At 39.7% G+C, this 9,412-nt stretch overlaps 1 protein-coding gene across 1 annotated transcript; it reads right to left on the bottom strand.

Moving 5' to 3' along the window:
• Positions 1-332: 332 nt before the first annotated feature.
• On the bottom strand, positions 333-5,741 carry LOC129741357 (uncharacterized). Its single transcript, XM_055733081.1, has one exon. The coding sequence runs from the start codon at positions 5,739-5,741 to the stop codon at positions 333-335; it is 5,409 nt and encodes a 1,802-aa protein (XP_055589056.1).
• Between the last annotated feature and the right edge of the window lie 3,671 nt (positions 5,742-9,412).

The following is a 9,412-nucleotide window of genomic DNA, read 5'->3' as shown; positions in this document are numbered from 1 at the left end:
AAAAAACCAATTAATTTGCTCAAACGGCTAATGGAGAAACGTTGCAAGTTGTTGGTAAATTTGACAGACACGACTAGACGACATGCACATTCCAAGACATCTTCATGCGTATTCTTTCACCGAAGGGAAAGCCTTGTAGGGGATGTTCAGAGTAGAGCAGATGGTGGACCTTCTGGGACGCTGACCCGGCCACGCCGGGCCTCGACGACGATCAATGCTGGAGGATAAACATTCTTCTTACTTTTTGGAAGTTCATTACAAAAAAAATACTTAACTGGAACGCGGGAGCCCAGAGACTCCCGCAGGTGCGGTTGCACCTTCGTTGGGGGAGTTTAGTTTTCCCCATCGGCTTTCTGGAAGTTGTCCAGAATCGGTAAAACGCAGATCTTTGATATTGACCTTCCGTAGGTCCCGTCCTGCGTCCGTACGTTGACCACTCGAATGTTGCCATCGGACCCATGGAAAACCTCAGTGACACGCGCTAGGGGCCACTTCAATGACGGTAACCTCTCGTCCATCAGCAGCACCATGCTGCCCACCGAGATGTTGTTTCGCTTTCGAGTCCATCTCGTTCTGTTGTGGAGGTCGGACAAGTACAATTTCGACCACTTCTTCCATATAACCTGAGCATATTTTGTGGCCCTTTGCCACATGGTGAGCTGGTTTTCTGGCGTATCAGTTAGATCAGGTTCATCGAGGGCAGTTAATGCACGTTGAATTAAGAAGTGGCCAGGGGTGAGAGCTTCAAAATCATCTGGGTCATCGCTCAACGGGGTGAGGGGACGTGAATTTAATACTGCTTCTATCTGAGCTAGCGTAGTGGTCATTTCGTCGTACTGAAGCACTTTCAAGGCAACAGTTCGTTTAAAAGCAGTCTTGAAAGATTTCACCGCGGCCTCCCAGAGCCCACCAAAGTTGGGAGATCGAGCGGGAATGAATTTGAAATTGATCCCTTCCTTGCAGGTTTCGAATATCACTCCGGTTTGAAATTGTTGGCTTCGGAGTAGTCGTTGAAGTTCTGCTATTTCACGTCTGGCTCCGACAAAATTCCTTCCGTTGTCGCTCATAATCAGGATTGGTTTACCACGTCGACCGATGAACCTTTTCAAGGCTCCAAGAAACGCTCCAGTGGTAAGATCCGCGACCAGCTCCAGATGGACAGCTTTGCAAACGAGGCACACAAAAACCGACACAAAGCATTTCATGGGGGAACTTCGACGATGAGGATAGGTGATCAAGAAAGGGCCACAATAGTCTACGCCCACTTTCTGAAACGGAGGTGCAGGGTTCACTCGATCGGGTGGCAAATCTGCCATCAGTTGTTCCATCACCTTAGGCTTGACTCGGAAGCACTGAACGCAACTATGGATGGTTTTTCGGGCTAACCCACGAAGACTTGTAACCCAATACTTCCCGCGGACACTGGCAATCAGGAGTTGTTGTCCAGCGTGATACAGGAACTCGTGGTAGTGCTGGACGATCATGACCGAAAGGGGATGATGGTGATCGAGGATGATGGGATGCTTGCGATTTTCAGAAACTGGTGCGTTAGCTAACCGGCCACCGACCCGTATTATTCCATCGACTAAATGAGGATTCAAACTGGCAATTCTGGAGGTGCTTCTCACTTCTTGGGAATGAGACAGATCCTTGAGTTCTTGGCCAAAACTTTCAGCTTGAGACAATTTGACCAAAACTTTTGTAGCCTCCAGGAATTCTTCAAAGGAAATGTTACCGATTTTTCTCGTATTCTGCTTTTTAGCGTTGTGACAATATCGTTGCATCCATGCTACCAAACGGACCGTTTGCGTAAAGGTGGAAAGTCGAGAAAATATTTCGTTCGGAGCAGTAACTTCAATGGGCAACACCACAGACGATTTTTCCTCCAACGTATCTTTGTCGAATTGATCGGGCGAAAACTCTGCCTCAACTGGCCAGGTGCTTCGATTTTGCTTCAACCAAATGGGGCCTTCAAACCACAACATTTGGTATTGCAGTTGAACAGGTGTCATTCCTCGAGATATTATATCTGCAGGATTTTCCGTACCCGGAATGTGATTCCATACTCCTTTCTTGGTCAGATGTTGGATTTCGGAGACTCTATTCGCCACGAATGCTTGCCATCTTGACGGAACTGATGCTAGCCAACATTTGACGATTGTAGAGTCAGTCCAGAAAAAGCTTTTGACGTCCATGGCCGTACTTTTGCAGAATTTTTCGTAGAGATGGCTGAGGAGGAGTGCCGACGAAAGTTCTTGCCTAGGGATTGATTGTTTCCGTTTCTTTCTCGTCAAATCTTCGAGAGGAGCTACGCGTGACTTCGAAATCAACAGCTTAACAGAAACTGATCCATCTTCGTGAGTGCATCGCAGATAAATGCATGCGCCGTACGCCTTCTCAGAAGCATCGCAAAAACCATGCAGTTCAACGTCGTTACTTGGAGAAAATCCCACCCATCTAGGGATCGAAAGGGTGTCAAGAGAAGAAAGGTTTCTGCGGAATTCCGTCCAAAACAGCTGCATTTCGTCTGTCAGGGGATCGTCCCAGCCACATTTCAGTTGCCACAAACTTTGGATAAACATTTTGGCCTGTACTATCACAGGTCCGACAAGGCCGAGAGGATCGAACAACTTGGAGGCGTCAGAAAGCACAATACGTTTCGTAATACGGGATGAAGAGCTCCAGGTTGGTATACGGAAATGAAACAAATCGGTGCTGGGTTCCCAAATAAGACCAAGGGTAGTTACGGTAGAGAAAGAATCTAACTCCAACGCAGTTCTGTCACTAAGAAGATCTGCTGGAATGTCTGCTAAAATTTCCTCGCAATTCGAATTGTATTTGCACAGGACAAATCCAACGGAACATAAGAGGTCATTAAGCTCCTTCACTGCCTGTTTTCCTTCTTCGGGGGTATCAATACCGATCAATGCGTCATCCATGTAAAAATCCTTCCTGAGAATTTTTGCAGCCAAAGGATGACTCTGCTCTCCATCTTCTGATAGCTTCTGTAAGCACCTAGTGGCCAGGAACGGTGCGCTCGCTGTTCCGTAAGTAACGGTTGTAAGTTTGTAGGTCCTGAGCGGTTCCGACGAATCATTTCGCCACAAAATACACTGGTATCGTTGATCGGATTCCGCAAGATTGATCATGCGGTACATTTTTGCAATATCCGCAACAATTGCAAATTTGTGTAGACGAAATCGGGTGACAATGGTGATCAAATCGTCCTGAACTATTGGCCCAACCATGAGGCCATCGTTGAGTGAAACTCCTGATGTTGTCGGACAGGACGCGTCAAAGACGACCCTTAATTTAGTCGTCGTACTTTCTGGCTTCAAGACATGATGATGGGGTAAGAAGTAACGCAGCACTTCTTCGGAATCTGGAACCAGCTTCATATGACCCATATCCTGGTATTCTTGGATGAACTTCAGGTACATCTCCTTGATCGATGGATTGTTCACGAAACGCTTCTCCAATCCGTAAAAGCGTTTTTCGGCATTGGCTCTGGAGTCACCGAGCTTTCTGAGAACAAAATCCTTCTTGGGCAGCGATACTACAAATCTGCCAGTTTCATCTCGACTAGTTGTTTGCTTAAAAAGCTCCTCGCACAACGATTCTTCCACGGAGTTGGTGCTCTTCTCATGACATGTCTCTAATTCCCAGAACTTGGTGACCTGTTCATGAAGTTCTGATATCGTACATAGCTGAACGCCTGAATCAGTAGATGAGCCTTTCGATTCCGGAATGCGTCCAGCCAAAATCCATCCGAATACAGTCTCCTGCATAGTAGGTCCATCTTCGCTGACCTTATGTTGACCGGTTCGCAGCAAGTCGAGATAATACTCTGCACCAATCAACATATCAATTTCCCCTCTTTCATGGAATTCAGGATCTGCTAGGGTCATGTGCCTTGGAAAAGTCCAATCGCCAATGGAGAAACTTTGAGACGGCAACTGCACCGTCAAACTTGGTAAAACGTTGAAGTGAATCTCTTCCAAAAAGCTAGAAATCCGATCAATACGAGGTGCAACCTTTGCACGGACAGCCTTTCTGGAACAGCCTGAGGTGCCTCCAATGCCATGCAGATTCAAAATTTCGGAGAATTCTTTCAAGCGGAGTTGACGACAAAGTTTGGACGTGACAAAGCAATTTTGGGAGCAGGAATCCAACAGTGCTCTAGCTAGAACGCTTCGGCCTGTCGAATCGGAAACTTTAACCAAGGCAGTTGATAGAAGAATTTGGTGGGTGGAGTGTAAGGGGAGTGCAATGGTAAGTGGTTGTGGGTTAGGATCTGTGGCATGCAGTGGGTGAGTACTGTGCGAAGTTTCATTGACAATTGGTAATGCAGTTGATGTGGTAGGAGGTCTTGGGTCTATAACTATTTGGGTCTGTTGTTGTTGTTGCCTGGGTAAAGGTTGTTGTTGTTGAGGTGTTGATCGATTATCGGGGTGGTTACGGTTGATCGCTGTCACCGACGCATCGGAGGGTTTCGGTTTTACACTGTTTGTTTCCTTCGATGAATGCAGCAGCGTGTGATGTCTCCTCCCACATTGGCGGCAGAATCCTCGGGTACAATTTCGTGCTAGATGACTAGCTGCTAAGCAATTCATGCACAAACCAATCTTTTTTACCGCTTCATATCTTTGGGCAACCGTCATCTTCTGAAACTTCCGGCAGACAAAGGCCGAGTGGAAAAATTCGGCGCAAAAACTACATCGACCTGAAGTTGCGGCGTGATTCACCCCGAATCGTGGCTTCCTGTTCTCTGACTGTGCAGAAGATGACGATGATGAAAGGGATTGTAGGACGGAACAGTGATTTTTGAGAAACATAATCAAATTTTCATAACAGGGGACTTCTTTGGAGTTATGATTGGTTTCCCAAAGCTTCAACGTTATTGGATCTAATCTGCAACAAACCATATGCACCAGAATGGTGCTCCAACCACCGATATCCTCTCCAATTTTAGCGAGCATTTGGAGGTGTTTCTCGAAATCCGATATCAATTGGTTCAAGCACTCGAAATTTTCTCTTTTCATTCGCTCAATCGCAAATAAATAATCCAGGTGTGCCTTAACTATGAGCTTGTGATTTTGGTAGCGATCCTCGAGAACATTCCAGGCGACGTCATAATTACTACCAGATAGCGCAATCGATCCAATTTCTTGAAGGGCTTCACCTGAAAGCGAGGCCCTCAAATAGGTGAATTTATCCCTTTCAGAGAGCTTATCACTTTGATGAATGAGACTTTTGAAAGCATCTCTGAATGGGATCCACTCCTCTAATCGTCCAGAAAAGGTTGGCAACCGTATTTCGGGAAGTTTCACCCTCGATTCCACAGCGGATGCAGTTGGGTGAGATGGTTGTGTGTTGGAGTGCTGGATGTCTGCATGCAAAAATTTCAATAACGCTGATTTGGCCTGGCAGTACTTCAGTTCGGCTTTGGAAAAAATCGCATCACTTTCTTCCTCCCTTCTTTGTGCTGCTGCGCCCAAACTGACGAGACGTTCAGTGTCCGATGCATCTTCGTCGACCACTTCCTTCACGTCCTCATCCTCGAGCAGCAGTTCTATCTGCAATCGCATTTGTACAAACTCACTGTATGCACTTTCTAACAGCTGCAAACGAACTTCAACTTGTTGATGATCGATGTCTGAATGTTGGTCCACAAAGCACAGCACTGAATCAATTGTTTTTAGAGCCCTTCGCTCTTTGGCTGATAGTTCACGAAGCGACATAGTTAATAATCAATGATCTATGTCCAAAGTTAATCACAATGTATTCACTTAATTCAGAAGTTCGATCAATATTAAGGGAAATTACAAAACACAAGTTCGTTTGCACTGTTCACTTTTAATCACTTTCAGCAATTTATAATTATGATGCACTTTTTCGATCAATTTCACTTTTAATTTTTACCACTTTTACCGTTTCATCTCAACGATTCCGCGACGTGACACGACCGTTGACTAACCACCCAGATTGACAGCAGCGAGGGGATTTCAACAAGCGAACAAACAACTGATGGTAGAGAGAGCCAGCGAATTCTAAGACCGAAAATATGAATGACCATTGATACCAGAGGGACTTAGCAAAAAAGTTGTCGAAAAATCAATGAATGAGCTTCGCATGCAGTTTTCATTTATTTGAAAATTCTTACCAATTTTCACCCACGCTAATCTGGTGGCTCTCCGCATGCAATGAAGCAGCCACAGATCCCTTACCATGCAATATACACTTTTTTGCCCTTTGTGGGGAACATAATACAATCCGCAACTCGATCCGATTTTGATCCAATACTTTTTCAAGGCTCGATCGTTTTGTCCAGGACTTTTCCTCGCTAAATCCGTTCCCTCTCGTAACCGTAGAAAATCCAGGCTAGGAATATTGCTTGATATTCCCAGGAGATGAAACACGTTTCGATGATCAGCAACTCGATGAAGATTGTGATAACTCCAGCGTAGAAAATGGCGAACACTAGACGCCAAGTTGACCCGCGTACAACGGTCTTTGTTTCTGACACAATAGGCCAACAAAGCCTCACAATGTCCACGTTTTAATACCGCGACCCGACACGAATCCGGCTTCCAAGGACCAAAAATGTTCACGCACCTGTGAACGTCCGGGGTGCCGTGGTCCAGCCGAGTTAACAAAAAACTTCACAAACGCGCGTGATACTATCACCTTCGAAAGGTCAACGAACTTTAGATTAACACACAATAGTTCCCTTGAAATTATCATACTTTATTGGTTGGGTAAAATTACTACACGCGCTTTATTGTTGAGAGTTGTGTATTCGACTGCGGTTTATTGGACACTATCTTTATTCTGCTGCTTCTAGTACAATAGAACCTAGCTTGAGTAGAGGTAGTGTTCGGAAAGGCCTTTTTCACTCTAGGTACTCTCTGATAAGAGATGTACATACTAAATCTCCTAGTATGCAATTGAGATGGGTGGAATGGATGATTATTAAGGTGGTTCTATGAATTGTGCATTAACAGCTGGTATGAAATATTTTCAAGAAAGCAAAGACCGTTATTCACATTTTTCTGAGATAAAAAATAAAGAGCTAATTCTGATTGATTTTGATGCCCTGGAACTTTTGGAAATAGGTCAAAATTATTTGAACTAAATTTGCACTTTTCTAATTTAACTTTTGAATATTAAATAAAACAATTAAAAAAATGGCTTCTATCACCTTTCTCCAAGACCGCAAGTAGTTTTGACTTCTGAGAAAAATAAAATAATAGAATTTTATCAAATTTTCAAAGAAGTATTAATTCAATTGAATTAAAGATATTTCAAAAGCAAAAATCCATTCGTTTTTTGGACTTCATCCAATTTGTTAAATGAAATAAAACTTTTTTTTTCGTTTTCTTTAATAATGTCAGAAATATTTACTCAAAATATTCTGAAACTGTAAAATTTAACTTTATTAAATCATTCATCGTCATCATCATTATCATCAAAATTATATTCCTTAATTGAATGAAGTATTGTGAACAAATTCAAAATCAGTTTTTTTCTTGCATGTAGATTTGTGAGTTAATCAGTTATCAATGATTGATTTCACTCTAAGCTGATTCATATTAAAACTTATAATCATCAAATCATCAAGAAGAGGTATGACAGACAAAATTTGGAAAAAAAAGTTCGAGTCTAGGACGCAAAAATCTAAAAAGGGCATAAAAATACTATCTCTTGAGTTATCAATTAAATTCCATAAAAAGGGTTGTAAAGCTAAAACGTTTTTGTAGAAATTTTTTTTCTTAAATCTTAAATCTGATCGTTTTCATCTTTATGTTATGTTTAAATTTATGAAGAGTTGAGTCACCGAATTTTATTCAAAAAAAAAAAAAAATAGAATAGAAAGTTAGATCAATTGCATAAAAATATTGAAAATGAACGAGATGAAATTTTTTAAGAAGCATTTATCAGTTTTATCTGTTTGGAATTTGGTAATTTTAATCGCCACCTATTTATTAACCTGAACTTAGCCTGTGATGATAAAATGAACTTGATGTATTTTAAATGTTGAAGTTATTTTTTTTCAAATTTCAACCATGATCTTTTTCAATCTTTTATTTTGATAACTGAAAGAATTTGAATATAACAACGAATATTAACTTTGACTGCCACCCAAGGCTCTCATGAAATAAATTTTTTTTTAAATCAAATTAAATCCAATAATGATGTATGTGTATTGGAAACAAAAATTCTCAAATTCAAAATATATATTTTTTCTGAATAAAAAATTCACTTTTCAAATCATGATATAGTTTTTCATTTCAAAATGATACAAAGGACGGTAGTTTTGTCAATATTATTAACTTTGTCCATATGATTATAAAAACTCATTTTGTCATTTTTGTCATTTTTGTCATTTTTGTCATTTTTGTCATTTTTGTCATTTTTGTCATTTTTGTCATTTTTGTAATTTTTGTCATTTTTGTCATTTTTGTCATTTTTGTCATTTTTGTCATTTTTGTCATTTTTGTCATTTTTGTCATTTTTGTCATTTTTGTCATTTTTGTCATTTTTGTCATTTTTGTCATTTTTGTCATTTTTGTCATTTTTGTCATTTTTGTCATTTTTGTCATTTTTGTCATTTTTGTCATTTTTGTCATTTTTGTCATTTTTGTCATTTTTGTCATTTTTGTCATTTTTGTCATTTTTGTCATTTTTGTCATTTTTGTCATTTTTGTCATTTTTGTCATTTTTGTCATTTTTGTCATTTTTGTCATTTTTGTCATTTTTGTCATTTTTGTCATTTTTGTCATTTTTGTCATTTTTGTCATTTTTGTCATTTTTGTCATTTTTGTCATTTTTGTCATTTTTGTCATTTTTGTCATTTTTGTCATTTTTGTAATTTTTGTAATTTTTGTCATTTTTGTCATTTTTGTCATTTTTGTCATTTTTGTCATTTTTGTCATTTTTGTCATTTTTGTCATTTTTGTCATTTTTGTCATTTTTGTCATTTTTGTCATTTTTGTCATTTTTGTCATTTTTGTCATTTTTGTCATTTTTGTCATTTTTGTCATTTTTGTCATTTCTGTCATTTTTGTCATTTTTGTCATTTTTGTCATTTTTGTCATTTTTGTCATTTTTGTCATTTTTGTCATTTTTGTCATTTTTGTCATTTTTGTCATTTTTGTCATTTTTGTCATTTTTGTCATTTTTGTCATTTTTGTCATTTTTGTCATTTTTGTCATTTTTGTCATTTTTGTCATTTTTGTCATTTTTGTCATTTTTGTCATTTTTGTCATTTTTGTCATTTTTGTCATTTTTGTCATTTTTGTCATTTTTGTCATTTTTGTCATTTTTGTCATTTTTGTCATTTTTGTCATTTTTGTCATTTTTGTCATTTTTGTCATTTTTGTCATTTTTGTCATTTTTGTCATTTTTGTCA

Source organism: Uranotaenia lowii, chromosome 2, assembly GCF_029784155.1.
Source record: "Uranotaenia lowii strain MFRU-FL chromosome 2, ASM2978415v1, whole genome shotgun sequence".
Lineage (NCBI taxonomy): Eukaryota > Metazoa > Arthropoda > Insecta > Diptera > Culicidae > Uranotaenia > Uranotaenia lowii.
Note: the sequence above shows the minus strand (reverse complement) of the source record. Positions and strands in the feature narration are given on the sequence as shown.

Bases quoted from the DNA above. Each gene is read 5' to 3' on its own strand.
- LOC129741357 (XM_055733081.1), bottom strand. From the start codon at position 5,741: ATGTCGCTTCGTGAACTATCAGCCAAAGAGCGAAGGGCTCTAAAAACA.